The following is a 17,963-nucleotide window of genomic DNA, read 5'->3' as shown; positions in this document are numbered from 1 at the left end:
AGTCTGATAGCATACAGGCGGACAGACAGACAGCGGAGTGTTAATAATAGGGTACCGTGTTTACCTTTTAGGTGCGGAACCCTTAAAACAAAAGCATTGGTTTTGTGTTTCTCGGATGTTGGTGTGTTGTTTCTCGAATGTTTCTCAGACTGGTTTGACGATTGTCCAAAACAGAAAATTGTGTTGTTCTAATATGATTGTTAATTATTCTTCCCACGACCAACTCAAACGATTCATTATTGGATATTTAATTATTAAAAGGCAATTCAGTACCTAATGCGTCGCAATGCCGCGTAATCCGGTATTTTTTTAATATATACATTCAGTCAGAAAAGTATCGGGAATGGATTATTTATTTATGGTTCCAAATTCAAATTTTTGTTTTTTTTTGTTGTTGTTAGATTGGCACAACTGTTTTCCATTTTGGCGCGGAGTTTGAGTTGCATCTGTTGTTTACATTAAATACAGTGCTATTTTTAGTTATATCATATCTAGTGTGTATTGCTAATTTCATAATGGATAAAAACATCGAACAAAGAGTTTGTCTTAAATTTTGCATTGCCAATGGAATATCGTGTTCGGAGTCACTGAAAATGTTACAGAAGGCTTACGGTGAATCGACTTTATCAAAAACTCGTGCTTATGAGTGGTACAAAGCGTTCAAAAGCGATCGAGATGTGATGGAAGATTTGCCTCGCTCTGGTAGGCCATCAACGTCTGCAACTGAAGTTAACATCGCAAAAGTGAAGGAAATAGTGACTGAAAATCCTCATTCAACTTTGAGAGAGATAGCCACCGAACTTTCTGTATATCACGAGTCGATCCGTACCATTTTAACTAATAATTTGGGTATGAAACATGTTGCCGCTCGGCTAGTCCCAAAAGACCTGAATTTTTTTCAAAAACTCAATCGCATGAGAGTCGCTGAGGACATGCTAGAACGAGTCAATTCCGATTCAACATTCATGAAACGCATTGTTACTGGTGACGAGACGTGGGTTTACGAGTTTGACATGCAAACTAGTCAACAAGCTTCGGAGTGGCGCCTTCCAACTGAACCGAAACCGAAAAAACCACGCCAAAGTCGTTCAAAAGTCAAAGTCATGTTGACTGTTTTCTTTGACTATCGCGGTGTTGTGCACTCGGAATTCTTGCCGGAAGGTCAAACGGTAAATAAGGAATATTATTTGAGTGTTATGCGGCGTTTAAGAGAGCAAATCCGACGAAAAAGGCCAGATTTGTGGAAAGAAAATTCTTGGATTTTGCACCATGATAATGCACCTTCGCACAAGGCCATAATTGTGAACGAATTTTTAACCAAACACTCAACAAATACCATCGAGCAACCACCATATTCACCAGATATGGCTCCAGCCGACTTTTTTCTTTTTCCTAAACTCAAATTACCACTTCGTGGCACCCGTTTTCAATCGGTAGAAGACATAAAAGAGAATTCGCGGCGAGAACTGACCTCAATTCCGGAAACAGCGTTTAAAAAATGTTTTGATGATTGGATTATTCGTTGGCGTAAGTGTATCGTTTCTAAAGGAGCATATTTTGAAGGTGATAAAATAAATTTGGATGAATAACAAACAGTTTGTGTATTATTGATCTTTTCCCGCTACTTTCTTGACAGAGTAGTAAAAGCGAAAAACACTCACTTAGGAATCACGAAATCTCGAAATCTACTGAGCCAATAAAGATGAAATTTGGCAGGAAGGTAGATTTTAATTAGGAGGGATCCACTAAGAAAGGATTTTTGGAAATTCTATTCCTAAGGGGGTGAAATATTTTTAGTGTGGGTTACGCGGACGAAGTCGCGGGCAGCAGCTAGTTTCGTATATGTGTTGGGAACCGGCACTAATAGGTATATAGACCACTCCATCTTTTTCTCATGGATGTCGTAAAAGGCGACTCAGGGATAGGCTTATGTACTTGAGATTCTTCTTTTAGGCGATGGGCTAGCAACCTATCACTATTTGAATCTCAATTCTGTCATAAAGCCAAACAGCTGAACGTGGCCTATCAGTCTTTCATGACTGCTGGCTCTGTCTACCCCGCAAGGAGTATAGCCGTGATTATATGTATGTTTGTATACATAATACTAACAGTTAATTAGGAAAGAGTAGAAGGATAATGAGACCTAACGAGATTTAGTCTGTGTGTTATTTTGTTTTTTCTTTTGTTAGTTAATCAGTCCAGATTAGAATCATACCTCATGATCATGTCAACACCTTAAGCTTTAACTCCAATACCTTTTATAATTTTAAAGAGAATAAAATAGCTTTACTTCAATAATGTTCCTCTCAGGTAACTGTTACAGTATAAAGGAAGCCTTTCAGCTTCGTATTACGTAGTTAAAGTAGGTACTTATTGTCTACTTGGGAAGTCACTTGATTGTAGGAACATAGAATTTTCTAATAATAGGATTATTTTATAAATTTAACTAGCTGTACCGGCAAACGTTGTTTTGCCATATAAATATGTTTTAAGTAATTTCTAGTTAAAATAAAAATGTTAATGGTAAACAACCCTTATCACTGAGGGGTATGAAAAATAGATGTACCTAGGCCGATTCTCAGACCTACTCAATATGCTCACAAATTTCATTTTGCCGTGTGGTTCCCGGCACCATTACAAAAGAATAGGACCACTCCATCTCTTTCCCACGGATGTCGTAAGAGCCGACTAAGGGATAGACTTGGGATTCCTCTTTAATGTAAATCCCTGCCAATCTAAGGTCTGCCGCGCCGATGGATGCATGGCTAGGGGCGAGCCTAGTCTCGAGCGTGCCACTTCCGCCATGGGGTTGGGCGACCCCCAGGTAATGGCTAGCCTTACCCTGGCATGCGGGGCTCTGCTGGGGCGGACAAAATTTTTCCCTAGCGTCTCGTGGGAATCGCATGGATGCAAATCTTTTGAAAGAGCACCTAGATGGCGGCGATGGTGTCCGCACCCCATCACGTCTCGTTCCCGGCGGGAGCGGTATGCGGTCTGCTGAAAGCCGCTTTGCGACGATGAATGTAAGAGGAGGAATGAAGGATAAGATTGAGGAAGTATGCCAGATGATGGATGAAAGACGTTTGGATGTGTTGTGCGTGAATGAAACGAAGCGGAAAGGATGCGACGCGACGCAGCACGGCCCTTACACGGCGTATTGGTCTGGAATTTCCAGTACCAGCCGAGGCTGTCAAGGGGTCGGTCTAATTCTTTCTGCACGAATGGCTGAGTGCGTGAATGAGTATGAGTGTGTCAGCCCTCGTCTTCTATGGATTAGGCTGAAAGTTGGAATCACTCGGATCTTCGTTCTAGGTGTTTATGCACCTTGGGATGTGGGTTCGAGGGGTACAACATCAGCAAAAAGCGAAAACGAGGAGTTCTGGAATAGTGTAAGAGAAGTATTGAAAGTTACCAAGCCAAATGAGAAGATTATTATGTTAGGTGATTTTAATGGATGGGTGGGTGTAAAGCGTGATGGATATGAAAAGGTGCTTGGTGCGTTTGGTGACGAAAAGGTGAATGATAATGGAAGAAGTGTATTAGAAATTTGTCTAGAGTGGGATCTTTTTGTGTCGAACTCAATGTTTCAACATAAAGAGATCCACACCTACACAAGAGTGGAAGGTATTTTAAAAAGTATGATAGACTTTGTGATTGTAGATGAAAGATTGAAGAACAAAGTGCTGGATACCCGTGCATATCGCGGTGCTGGCATTGACTCGGACCATTTACTGGTGATATCCCGGATAAGGGGTATCTTCAATCGCTGGCGGCACAGGGTAAGGGAGCAAACCAGCGCTTTGGAAAGAGTAAAAGTAGAAAATTTGCAAGATATGGATGTAGGTAAGAAGTATATTAATAGACTGAAGGATGAATTTGAAGATTTAGAGGAAATGAGCGATATTGAAGATGGATGGAAGGAATTTAAAGAAAGAATTGTGAAAGTAGCTGTTGAAGTGTGTGGTGTAAGTAGAAGAAGGAAAGGAAAAAATCACAAAAATGCTTGGATGAGTAAAGATGTGCAAGAACTTGTGCGATTAAAGAAGAAAGCATGGCTGGATTTGTTAGCAGCAAAAGCTAACTTAAGAATGCAAGAGGTTATAGATGAAGATGTGAATGAAGCACGTAAGGAATATAAGAAAATGAAAGATTTGGTTAAGAAAGCTGTGATTAGAAAGAAAGAAGAGTATAAAGAGGATTTTGATAAAAGGCTATCAGAAGACTTTCAGTCAAATCTGAAAGTATTCTGGAAATCCGTAAGGTCAGCCCGAGGAAATACTATAACCAGAGAGCTGACTAGGATCAGATGCCAGGATGGTAGCGTTGTGAAAGGAGAAGAATGTGTACTAAAGATATGGAAGGACTATTTTGAAAGTTTATTTGAAAAAAAGGAAGGAAATAAGAAAGATTTCTGCTATAGCGAAGAAAAAGAGAATGAGATGGAAGGCGAAATTGAAATGTTCGAAATTGTGGAAGCACTTAAGAGTATGAAAGCGGGAAAGGCTGCTGGGTGTGATAGAGTGTCGGTCGAGATGCTTAAAGCAGGAAAAGGCGTAGTAGCTAGTCAGTTGTACTGCCTTTTCAATTTGTGTTGGAGAAGCGGCCGAGTACCAAAAGATTGGTGTAAGGCTGTTTACGTGCCACTTTACAAAGGAAAAGGGTCACAGCTGGACTGCAAAAATTATCGTGGTATAAGCCTGCTTAGCGTCGTCGGCAAATTGTATGCTAAGGTATTGATTAATAGAGTCAGGAATGAAACTGATGACAAAATATGGGATGCTCAAGCGGGATTTCGAAAGGGAATGGGATGTACTGATCAGGTCTTTTCCTTGCGGTGCATAGCCGAAAAGTTTTTGGCCAAGAGTCAAAAAGTCTATTGCACATTCGTAGATCTGGAAAAGGCCTATGACAGAGTTGAGAGGAATGAATTGTGGTCAGCACTTTCTATGCATGGGGTGAGCAGTCTCTTAATACGAGCACTGAAATCCTTATATGAGGATTCGAGTGCTTGTGTCAGGATAAACGGAGCGCACACTGAGTGGTTTAAGATTGAGAAAGGCGTTAGGCAAGGATGTGTTGCGTCACCGTGGCTGTTCAACCTATTTATGGATAGCTGTTTGACAGATTTGAAAGAGTCTAAAAGTGGATTAAGGATGAATGAGTTACTCGTCAAATGTCTGCTCTATGCCGACGATCAGGTTATACTGGCGTCATCAGCGGAGGAGTTACAGGAGATGGTAAACTGTATGCATGAAGCTTTAAAAGAGAAAGGAATGAAAGTGAACGTAAGTAAAACTAAAACACTGGTTTTTGATATGGAGAAAGAAATGACAGCATGTAATATTTTGATTGGAGGAGAAAAAGTGGAGCAAGTGAAAGAGTTTGTATATCTAGGATCAAAGTTTACATCAGATGGCAAGTATGATAGTGATATTGAAAGGAGAGTGAACGCGGGGAACATGGTGAATGGAGCTTTGCATGCCTTTATGAGCAGTCAGAAACTATCCAAAAAGGCTCGACTGGCTGTGCACAGGGGCGTGTTGGTCCCGACATTAATGTATGGGAGTGAAAGTTGGGTATGGCAAAAGAAGCATGAAAGCAGAATAAATGCAGTGGAAATGAGAGCGTTAAGGAGTATGATGGGTGTGAAATTGAGTGACAGGATAAGGAACAGCGTGATAAGGGAATGTTGTGATGTGAAAGAAGATGTAGTTACAGGAATAGAAAAGGGTATGTTAAGATGGTTCGGTCATGTGGAGAGGATGAATGAAAGCAGGTTGACTAAGCAGATATACAAGGAGAGTGTGGAGGGAAAGGTCGGAGTGGGAAGACCTAGACGAACGTATCTTGATCAAATTAAGGACGTCCTGGTAAAGGGTCAGGTCAAAAGTACCCGAAACCGCCGAGCTTGTATGAAGAGAGTTATGAATGTGGACGAAGCGAAAGAAGTATGCAGAGATCGTGGCAAGTGGAAAGAGGTAGTCTCTGCCTACCCCTCCGGGAAAGAGGCGTGATTTTATGTATGTATGTATGTATGTATGTTCATGAGAATCGGTCAAGCCGTTTCGGAGTATTTTCCGACAGAGGGAAATTTAATCCTAAATCCAAGTAGAGTTGAGGGTAAATGCTACACATACATATAATTACAACTATATCCCTTGCGGGGTAGACAGAGCCAGCAGTTTTGAAAAGACTGATGGGCCACATTCAGCTGTTTGGCTTAATAATAGATTTGAGATTCAAATAGTCACAGGTTGCTAGTCCATCGTTCAAAAAGAATTTAAGTCGCCTTTTAAGACATCCATGGGCAAGAGATGAAGTGGTCTTATTCTTTTTGTATACATACATACATATGGTCACGTCTATATCCCTTGCGGGGTAGACAGAGCCAACAGTCTTGAAAAGACTGAATGGCCACGTTCAGCTATTTGGCTTAACGATAGAATTGAGATTCAATTAGTGACAGGTTGCTGACCCATCGCCTAAAAAAAGAAGTTTTTTTAAAAATTAGTCCCCTTTTACGACATCCATGGGAAAGAGATGAATTTGTCCTATTTTTTTGTATTGGTGCCAGAAACCACACGGCACACGGGTAAATGCTAGTAAAATACTCGTATATTGTCCCATGTAATAATGACTTGAATTCAAACACGCTGTATTCAAGTTCATTACATCTTTACTCCAAGTTGCGGTCTCATATCGCGTAGTGATTTTTCTATACAACTCACTCTATTGTATAACTATAGGGTTAGTTTATTCGAAATCTGTCTTCTCCGTAAGAACGTTATATGATAAGGGATAGTGGTATGTTTAAACTAACTTGGGATTCTTCTTTTAGGTGACAGGCTAGCAACCTGTCACTATTTGAATCTCAATTCTATCATTAAGTCAAATAGCTGAACGCGGCATATAAGTCTTTTTTAAACTGTTGGCTCTGTCTACCCTTAGTTGCCTTTTACGACAATCATTGGAAAGAGATGGAGTGGTTCTATTATTTTTTCTAATGGTGCCGGGAACCACACGGTAATAATAATTAATTGTCAATTATTCAAGATTTTCAATAATAAAAAAGTTACAAGCATGGCCGTCGGTGCCTGCAACATTTTTATTGTTACGATTTCCATTATTTTGAATAAAAATCGCCGAATGGAAATGCAGCGAACATTTCCAATTATGAAATAAACGGTCGCTGAAAATATACGGGTTATAAATCAGTTAACTATAGATTTATAGCGGAAAAGGTTGAAATATTGATGATAAATTAGGAATTAGATGTGAATGAAACTCGTTATCAATAATTCTAAGAACTTTCGTGTGCAATTGCAAGACGTGTGTTTTCCATACAAAATAACTCTCAATCTCCCTCTCTCTTTTCGTTGATGTTATGTTACGTGACTAACGAATAAAGTTATTAGTTTATTGATGTGTGGTTCCCGGCACCAATACAAAAAATAATAGGATCACTCGAACTCTTTTCCATGGATGTCGTTAAAGGCGACTAAGGGATAGGCTTGGCTTACAACCTGGGGATTCATTTTTTAGGCGATGGGCTAGAAACCTGTCACTATTTAAATCTCAATTCTACCATTAAGCCAAATAGCTGAACGTGGCCCATCAGTCTTTTCGAGACTGTTGGCTCTGTCTACCCCTACCTATACCCCTACCTATACCCCTGTCTATAAGGGATATAGACGTGACCATATGTATGTATGTTTATTGAAAATTCCCAAAACTGTTTGACGTCAATAGAATACTTCTCTAATTCTGTTCACAGCATATTTGCTTCACCGCTGCTTTTTTAAAATTCTGTTTTACTAGCGTATGCCTGTGGCGTCACTTGAAATATAAATGGATACAACAGTTTTCCCGGAATGAATAACGCCCAATGTTCTCTATGCCCAATGCCAGGAAAATACCTCTATGTTTAGTAGATAAAGATAGATAGATAAAACTATTGCACCATAAGAGTAAAACATACAAAACAGCACAAAACAGACAGCGATGGTACAAAGGCGGACTTATCGCTAATGTAATCTCTTCCAGTCAACCTTTGGGTGGAAGGAAACCAAGCAGGAGATCGGCGTTGGCGCAGAGCGAGATAAATAAATATTTAATAAAATGCACACAAGAAGCATGAAATTACAACGAAAAAAACAAATATAAAAACTATTCTTTTTTTTAAACAAAGGTTTCAGCCAGCATACTCTCTTTTTATATCATCTCCATCAAAAGTTGTGAATCGCGTAATGTTAAAATGTTTTTATTACGACATTGATAGTGGGACCAGCTGCGCCTCAACATCGGGCCCAACTCCTTAATCCCTTCTCAAACTACAGCCTGTTTAAGATTCTGGGCCCTTTTTGGTTATATATTATGGAGTGCCGTGTGGTTCCCGGCACCAATACAAAAAAGAATAGGACCACTCCATCTCTTTCCCATGGATGTCGTAAAAGGCGACTAAGGGATAGGCTTACAAACTTGAGATTCTTTTTTTAGGCGATAGGCTAGCAACTTGTCACTATTCGAATCTCAATTCTATCTTAAAGCCAAATAGCTGAACGTGGCCTATCAGTCCGCTCAGGACTGTTGGCTCTGTCTACCCCGCAAGGGATATAGACGTGATTATATGTATGTATGTATGTATTATGGAGTGTTTTTACCATCGCGGGATAAAAGTACAAAGTCACTTTAAAGAGGTGCTTGTGAAATACATGTCTCATCTCTGTCTGTTTTGTGCTGTTATGTATGTTTTACTCTTATGATGCAATAAGGTAGGTAACATAAGGTTGCAAACACTTTAAAAAAATAGATCAACAGTATATTTGCTTTTTTCATAGTACTCCGTCTACCCCATAAGGGATGTAGACGTGATTAAATGTATAGATATAAAGTGTTCAATCCACACTAATAATAAAGAGGAAAGATTTGTATTTTTGTATGTTTATGTGGAATAAACTCAAAAACTACTGGTCCGATTTTGATAAAATTTGGCACAGATATAGAATAGACCTTCAAAAGTGACATAGGCATAAATTTGTTTTGAAATAAATTAGTTTTCAGGTAGATTATTCAACATTCATAAAGTAATCCGGGAAAAAAAGCGCTACCGAAAGAAAATCTTTCCGTGCGTGCGCTGGATCCACTGTTGATTATACAGACATACAATGTATTACAAAAATAAAGGTTTTTTGCAGATCTATAAAAAAGTCCGCGACACGATATATCTAACTTCTATAATTTAGTAACTACAAGGTATTTTGTGCGTAAAAAAATAATGTAAATTCAAAGGTGCGTTGTGAGAATTATTATTACACAAGCATATTAATCCTTATGATTGAAAGTTGTTTTATCATCAAGATAATTTTACGGAGATAAACTTTGTCCTTTACAGCTCAGTGATTGGATAAATAGATTCTGAAATATCGTGAAATTAAAAACACGCACTCCAAATTATTTTAAGTACCTACGTCACGCGAACGCGCTTGCCGCATAGGTATTTACGCGGTGTCTCGGTAACCTAAGCCGTGTGGTCAGTTCCTTACGCAGCGTACGTCACCAAAATTGAAAATTTTGAATATGTTTTGTTACCGCCTACAAATATTACTGATAACATAGTGTACCGAGAAGCTTTACGTTAAATTTGTAAGTAAAATATAATTCCTTGAAATAAAAAAATCCAAAAAAAAATAAAAAGGTAAAAAAAAACAAAAAAAAAGGTAAAAAATAAAAAAAATAAAATTAAAAATTAAGTTTCTAAATGAATACATTATGTTCAAATATCATTCTTCAACTATAAAACATAAAAAAATATACAACGCGAAAACTAATATTTTGCAAAATTACATTAGATACTCACCTTATAATAAAATAATAATAATACATTATATTTTTTGACCAACTGAGATATTTTTTGTGAGGAACACAGCACAAAGAAAAATGAAAAAAAAAATCAAAACTAATAAAAAAAATATTCCACTTTAATAAACTTTGATTAGGTGCACAGATTTGTAATTTAAATTATATGTATATGTATAATTTTATATATATCTATAAATATAGTACATAATTGTAAAAATAAATATTATCGCCTGAGAGAAATGTTTACTCTTTGTTTATTTCAAAATATAAAACACAAAAATATGTCCACCCGTGCGAAGCCGGGACGGGCCGCTAGTGACTTTATAAAATGATACTGTTTTAAACGATTTTTTTTTTAATTTTCAGTACCTTTCGTAAAAGGTCGTTTCAGTTTTCTATTATAAATATCTCTACTCTCACTTCGCCGAAGCATTGGCAAAAAACAGTTTAGTGAATAATTTAAAAAAAAAAAATGGTAGATGCATTACCAAGTGTTACGTGTCTCAGCGTGGTGACCCTAAATAAACCAGTGTGGGCTTTCATCACTCAGCTAATATTAACCATTTGACCTGCCGACCCATTATAACAAGGTTAGCTGGATGGGGATTCCATTAGGGCGACATCATTATTGTTATTCATTCTGATATTCCTGCTCCGTATAATTCATTATGATAAAAATATAATATCTGTGTGTTAATGGATTTTTTTTTGTTGGCTCTGTCTTCTCCGTGTGGACATAGACGTTATTATATGTATGTATGTTGAGTTAGTATTCCGTACTCGAATTTTGTAGCTAGTTCAAGCTGATGGATTTGTCCGGTAATTATTAATAATTTTTGCTTATTTCACGAGTTAACTAATGGTATTAGAAGAGTTAAGTGGAGTAAACTTAGTTATTCTCGATTTTTGTCAATGCTAACAGGTAACGCTGAAATTCGGTAAAGCTTTATGGTAAGTTATTGAAAAAATATGTTGAAAAAATATACGAAATTCTACAAAAGTTCGCTCCTGAGGGATTTCTTAAAGAAAATATCGGTATGTAAGTACTTTATGTATGACTAGCTGTGCCCGCGACTTCGTCCGCGTGGAATAGTTATTTTGGGCATCATATTTATTTTTGCAAACATCCTCCTCGGCTTTATCAATTATAGCTGCTAATTGTTATGCGACTTCACATCATTAGATACCCGCGACGGAACGGAGACCGTATAGTGAGATGAGAGGCCTTTGTCCAGTAGTGGGATCTTACAGGCTGATACTTTACTTTACCGCGGTAAGGCGGTCACGCGTATTAGAAAGAACGCTGGTTCGCCGTATTAAATGTTTCGCTGCAAATTGCTTATAACGACTATATCTCAAAACTGAGTCTGATTTATATACTGTAAATGGCAATTTTAGTCTACATGAAAAGCCGAAAGTAATACATACATACATACATAAACTCACGCCTCTTTCCCGGAGGGGTAGGCAGAGACTACCTCTTTCCACTTGCCACGATCCCTGCATACTTCCTTTGCTTCATCCACATTCATAACTCTCCTCATGCAAGCTCGGCGGTTTCGGGCACTTTTGACCTGACCCTTCACCAGGACATCCTTAATTTGATCAAGATATGTTCGTCTAGGTCTTCCCACCCCGACCTTTCCCTCCACACTCTCCTTGTATATCTGCTTAGTCAACCTGTTTTCATTCATCCTCTCCACATGACCGAACCATCTCAACATACCCTTTTCTATTCCTGTAACTACATCTTCTTTCACATCACAACACTCCCTTATCACGCTGTTCCTTATCCGGTCACTCAATTTCACACCCAACATACTCCTTAACGCTCTCATTTCCACTGCATTTATTCTGCTTTCGTGCTTCTTTTGCCATACCCAACTTTCACTCCCATACATTAATGTCGGGACCAACACGCCCCTGTGCACAGCCAGTCGAGCCTTTTTGGATAGTTTCTGACTGCTCATAAAGGCATGCAAAGCTCCATTCACCATGTTCCCCGCGTTCACTCTCCTTTCAATATCACTATCACACTTGCCATCTGATGTAAACTTTGATCCTAGATATACAAACTCTTTCACTTGCTCAACTTTTTCTCCTCCAATCAAAATATTACATGCTGTCATTTCTTTCTCCATTTCAAAAACCAGTGTTTTAGTTTTACTTACGTTCACTTTCATTCCTTTCTCTTTTAAAGCTTCATGCATACAGTTTACCATCTCCTGTAACTCCTCCGCTGATGACGCCAGTATAACCTGATCGTCGGCATAGAGCAGACATTTGACGAGTAATTCATTCATCCTTAATCCACTTTCAGACTCTTTCAAATCTGTCAAACAACTATCCATAAATAGGTTGAACAGCCACGGTGACGCAACACATCCCTGCCTAACACCTTTCTCAATCTTAAACCACTCAGTGTGCGCTCCGTTTATCCTGACACAAGCACTCGAATCCTCATATAAGGATTTCAGTGCTCGTATCAAGAGACTGCTCACCCCATGCATAGAAAGTGCTGACCACAATTCATTCCTCTCAACTCTGTCATAGGCCTTTTCCAAATCCACGAAAGTGCAATAGACTTTTTGACTCTTGGCCAAAAACTTTTCGGCTATGCACCGCAAAGAAAAGACCTGATCAGCACATCCCATTCCCTTTCGAAATCCCGCTTGAGCATCCCATATTTTGTCATCAGTTTCATTCCTGACTCTATTAATCAATACCTTAGCATACAATTTGCCGACGACGCTAAGCAGGCTTATACCACGATAATTTTTGCAGTCCAGTTGTGACCCTTTTCCTTTGTAAAGTGGCACAATAACAGCCTTACACCAATCTTTTGGTACTCGGCCGCTTCTCCAACACAAATTGAAAAGGCAGTACAACTGTCTAGCTACGACGCCTTTTCCTGCTTTAAGCATCTCGACCGACACTCTATCATACCCGGCAGCCTTACCCGCTTTCATACTCTTAAGTGCTTCCACAATTTCAAACATTTCAATTTCGCCTTCCACCTCATTCTCTTTTTCTTCGCTATAGCAGAACTCTTTCTTATTTTCTTCCTTTTTTTCAAATAAACTCTCAAAATAGTCCTTCCATATCTTTAGCACACATTCTTCTCCTTTCACAACGCTACCATCCTGGCATCTGATCCTAGTCAGCTCTCTGGTTATAGTTTTTCCTCGGGCTGACCTTACGGATTTCCAGAATACTTTCAGATTTGACTGAAAGTCTTCTGATAGCCTTTTATCAAAATCCTCTTTATACTCTTCTTTCTTTCTAATCACAGCTTTCTTAACTAAATCTTTCATTTTTTTATATTCCTTACGTGCTTCATTCACATCCTCCTCTATAACCTCTTGCATTCTTAAGTTAGCTTTTGCTGCTAACAAATCCATCCATGCTTTCTTCTTTAATCGCACAAGTTCTTGCACATCTTTACTCATCCACGCATTTTTGTGATTTTTCCCTTTCCTTCTTCTACTTACACCACACACTTCAACAGCTACTTTCACAATTCTTTCTTTAAATTCCTTCCATCCATCTTCAATATTGCTCCTCTCATCTAAATCTTCAATTTCATCCTTCAATCTATTAATATACTTCTTACCTACATCCATATCTTGCAAATTTTCTACTTTCACTCTTTCCAAAGCGCTGGTTTGCTCCCTTACCCTGTGCCGCCAGCGATTGAAGATACCCCTTATCCGTGATATCACCAGTAAATGGTCCGAGTCAATGCCAGCACCGCGATATGCACGGGTATCCAGCACTTTGTTCTTCAATCTTTCATCTACAATCACAATGTCTATCATACTTTTTAACATACCTTCCACTCTTGTATAGGTGTGGATCTCTTTATGTTGAAACATTGAGTTCGACACAAAAAGATCCCACTCTAGACAAATTTCTAATACACTTCTTCCATTATCATTCACCTTTTCGTCACCAAACGCACCAAGCACCTTTTCATATCCATCACGCTTTACACCCACCCATAAGTAATAAACATATTTATTTGGATAAGGATTAATACTGAATTAAAGAAAATTGGTTTCAAAATAACTTATGTTTATAATGAAAAAATAATCTTAAAAAATGAACATAAAAGTGGTTATTGTAAGTAAACCTTAAGAGATAGATATATGCTCTCGCGGACTTTTTTGTGGCAAAAAATGAGTACTTCACATCTTTAGTACATTGTTTTACTATATCTTTGTTGGTTTGCGCAGCGTTCGCGCGGAAAGCTCGCAGATGGCCGACTCATTCAACTTTCACCTGCATTGTTGACGTTTCCCGTAGGTAATCCGGGATAAAATGTAGCCTATAGCCTTCCTCGATAAATAGACTATCTAACAGTGAAAGAATTATTCAAATCGGTTCAGTAGTTTCTGAGATTAGCGCGTTTAAACAAACAAACAAACAAACAAAACAAACTCTTCAGCTTTATAATATTAGTATAGATAAATTCAACGTAATCCGTTCACTTGTGTTATCTTCAATTTGACAGACATCAATTAATATTCCTTTTTATACAGAAGACTACTAATAAATAACATTTAATAATAAGATCTAATTTTCTCCGTTTAAGTAAAGTAACATTAATGCTGTAATAACTTACAGCGCCCGTTGCAACTAAAAGCTGTTATATATCAAAGACTATTGGTAAAACCAAGCCAAAAACTGCAGTTTGCCTGCATAATTAAAGTCATAATGGCTTTAATGCTCAAAGTAAAATGTCAAAAAAGTCACAGATATTCGAAATTAATTTTTGACAAAATTATAAGTGTATAACGACTAAACTGTCACTTTTCAAATCTCAATTCCATCATTAAGTCAAACAGCTGAACGAGAACTATCAGTCTTTTCAGTCAGACAGGGCCAACAGTCCCATGTTGGCCCTGTCTACCCGCAAAGGACAAAGAAGTGATATTTATATAAATTTGATAAATACTGTCGATGCTTCCTCCAATTGGAAACACTAATAAGCTTTGTATGAGACATTGCATAGTTAATTAATTCATATAAGCTTAGAACTAATTAATACTGCGTCGTCTCCTAAACTCAGCATGTTTCACGTTGCATCCTTAGTAATTACGTCTATCCCTTGCAGAGTAGATAGTCTTGTGTAGCCTGAAAGACGATATTCTACTGTAAGGCTTAATGATGGAATTGAGATTCAAATAGACACAGATCGCCAGCCCATCGCTTACAAGAAGTATCCCAAGTTTATTATGGACTGTGGACAACTTTTGTAATGATATCTTCTCCAGCCAGCATTTCTGCGCTTCTTTGCGTAATTTTATCTCTCTTTTTGTCGCTATCTCTCTCATTTCGATATTCAAATTCAAATTTTTTATCATTTTTATGGGACATTTCAACATCACTCAATAATTGTCATATCTTTTGATTTTTCACAACATTAGTTTCACAAATTAAGTTTACTTCCGCTTCCAAAGCGTAAGCGCAGAAGCACAAACAACAATCAAACTGCACTGCAGCATTTTCTTTAATAAAGTCAACTTCACAATAATCCAAACTTACAAAAGAAATGTGGACGAGAAATTAAATTTCTAAACCTGGCTTCATACAGCGAAGTCAACTAGACGTGCCAAAGACTACATCTTGCCATGATTCCTGCAAGCTCGTCGGGTTAAGGTATTTTAGACTTGACTTTTGTGATACTAACCGGACTTAAAACAATTAAGTTAGATGTATAAATAAATCGCATTAGATCAAGGCAGGAAAAAGCTCGAGGGAGTAACCTTTATCACAATGGATATTTTTAATCTAAATATTCTTAGAAACATAGCCTCAGGGCAATCTAAATTATTAATATTCTCTTGGATGATTTAACAAAATAATGAATTAATGATTATACAGTACCTATGTTGTCATAATCATGGCGTGAGACCTGGTTACATCCTCGCCCCTCTGGAGCCCGAAGTTCGACTTTTTGACCATGATGCAGATTTGGTTGAGTTAGGTGTATTCACCGTGTGGTTTTAGTGGGTTCAAGCAGCACATAACTTCCCGTAGCCGGCCGGGAAGACGAAGGTCTTTCCACACATAAAAAAAGAAGAAGTTTCATTCGCTTCTGCAACCTTTGCATGCTAACCCAACCCGTATTGGATCATAGTTTTTTTTTTATAAAGTTCAAGAGCAGATGTAGATAATTCAGCTATTTTAGATGAAGCTATTACCATTTTGAGCCACGTTAGATCATGTTTACACCATTTCTGTTACAAAGTTGGTATAGTTTTCTGTGTGGACTACGGTGCAGTGCATAGTTTGATTGGCAACCGATGCTTACAATGACGGAAATGATCGTAAGGAAACCTGCACATTCAGGCAACTGGATGAGTAACCTTGGTCCGATAAGGGTAAGGTTTCCCCTGCAAAGGTTGCGGTGGTCAGACAAGAGTCGTTTCTTGTAAGAGCCTGCCCAATCCGGGGTCGTGGGCTTAGTAACATACATTCTGGGAGTACGGATGACGATGTTGATAAACATGCTAGAGTTATGCATACATACATACATATAATCACGTCTATATCCCTTGCGGGGTAGAATTTCAATTTCAATTAATTTATTGCTAATCATTTTGTACATTTCAGTTCTACTACAAAAGTCATTGGTTTAATAACGGGTACAATATGAACCCCAACAGTCAGACAGACAAACAGACAGAGCCAACAGTCTTAATAAAAGACTGAGAGGCCACGTTCAGCTATTTGGCTTAATGACAGAATTGATATTCAAATAGTGTCAGGTTGCTAGCCCATCGCCTAAAAGAAGAACATACATATAGTCACGTCTATATCCCTTACGGGGTAGGCAGAGCCAACAGTACTGAAAAGACTGAATGGCCACGTTCAGCTATTGTGCTTAGGTAATGATAGAATTGAGATTTAAACAGTGACAGGTTGCTAGCCCATCGCCTAAAAGAAGAATCCCAAGCTTATAGGTATATCCCTCAAACTATAACACCTCTGCTTATGATGTAGGTTAAAAAGAGCAAAGAGTTCGCCATCTGTCCAATGCACATCACCAATTAACTAGCCAGTGACCGGAGTGGATTGAATTTGAACGAACTCACGAACCAATTCATTGCAAATGTTCATCATGACGGGTGTGCAAGATATTGTGCACCGTATAGTCGGTTACAATAAGGTTCATAGTTGGTATTTTCTGGAAACAATATTTTTTAAAGTAATACTTGTGATCAATATGAATATGAGTATCTTGAACCGACGAGCTTGCATGAAAAGTGTGATGAATGTAAATGAATCGAAAGATGTATGCAAGGATCGTGAAAAGTGGAAAGGAAAGATAAAGTCTCTCCCTTCCACGGGAAAAAAGCGTGATTTAATACACATGTATAAACAAAGGATATATATATAGTCACGTCTATATCCCTTGCGGGGTAGACAGAGCCAATAGTCTTGAAAAGACTGAATGGCCACGTTCAGCTATTTGGCTTAATGATAGAATTGAGATTCAAATAGTGACATGTTGCTAGTGCATCGCCTCAAAGAAAAATCCCAATTTTATAAGTCCATCCCTTAGTCGCCTTTTACGACATCCATGGGAAAGAGATGGAGTGGTCCTATTCTTTTTTGTAATGGTGCCGGGAACCACACGGCACACAAAAGAATAAGTTTATAAGCCTATCCCTTAGTCGTGTTTACGAGACGAGTGGTGCTATTCTATTTTTATTGGTGCCGGGAACCACACGGCTTGTTTATTTACAGTAACAAAAAAATGCGTGATATTTTTCGCATTTTTCTGTCCATCATCTTTTACAGGGGCGCCTTTTTCCGCCAAGTCACGGGAATATTTCATGAGTAGTAGATTATCATAAAAGCGAAAATTGTGAAGATTAATGGTTGCTCACACCTACACGCAGATTCTTATGGACAATTTGAAATGAGTAATATTATCTCACCATTTGACCTGAAATTGTCGTGCTATTGAAGATATACTTAGCAAGTGCTTTACAAGTTGGACCACGTTTCATTTTATTCTTTTTACGTTTAAAAATACATGTCACTATCAGAATCTCAATCCAGTTTATCGCGACATTTCAGTATTTTCGAGACAG

General features: G+C 38.2%; 2 protein-coding genes across 2 annotated transcripts in view; one reads left to right on the top strand and one right to left on the bottom strand.

The window, feature by feature from the left end:
* The window catches only part of LOC106129118 (neural cell adhesion molecule 2), a 98,529-nt gene that overhangs the window by 74,481 nt on the left and 6,085 nt on the right, over positions 1–17,963 (bottom strand). The window lies entirely within an intron of this gene.
* Positions 357–1,640, top strand: LOC132902512 (protein GVQW3-like). Its single transcript, XM_060947891.1, has 2 exons — positions 357–1,161; positions 1,546–1,640. Exons 1-2 carry the CDS (start codon positions 516–518, stop codon positions 1,587–1,589), a joined length of 690 nt encoding a protein of 229 aa, XP_060803874.1. The 5' UTR covers positions 357–515; the 3' UTR covers positions 1,590–1,640.

Source organism: Amyelois transitella, chromosome 14 (assembly GCF_032362555.1).
Source record: "Amyelois transitella isolate CPQ chromosome 14, ilAmyTran1.1, whole genome shotgun sequence".
NCBI lineage: Eukaryota > Metazoa > Arthropoda > Insecta > Lepidoptera > Pyralidae > Amyelois > Amyelois transitella.
The sequence above is the reverse complement of the archived record's forward strand: the minus strand, read 5'-3'. Positions and strand labels throughout refer to the sequence as shown.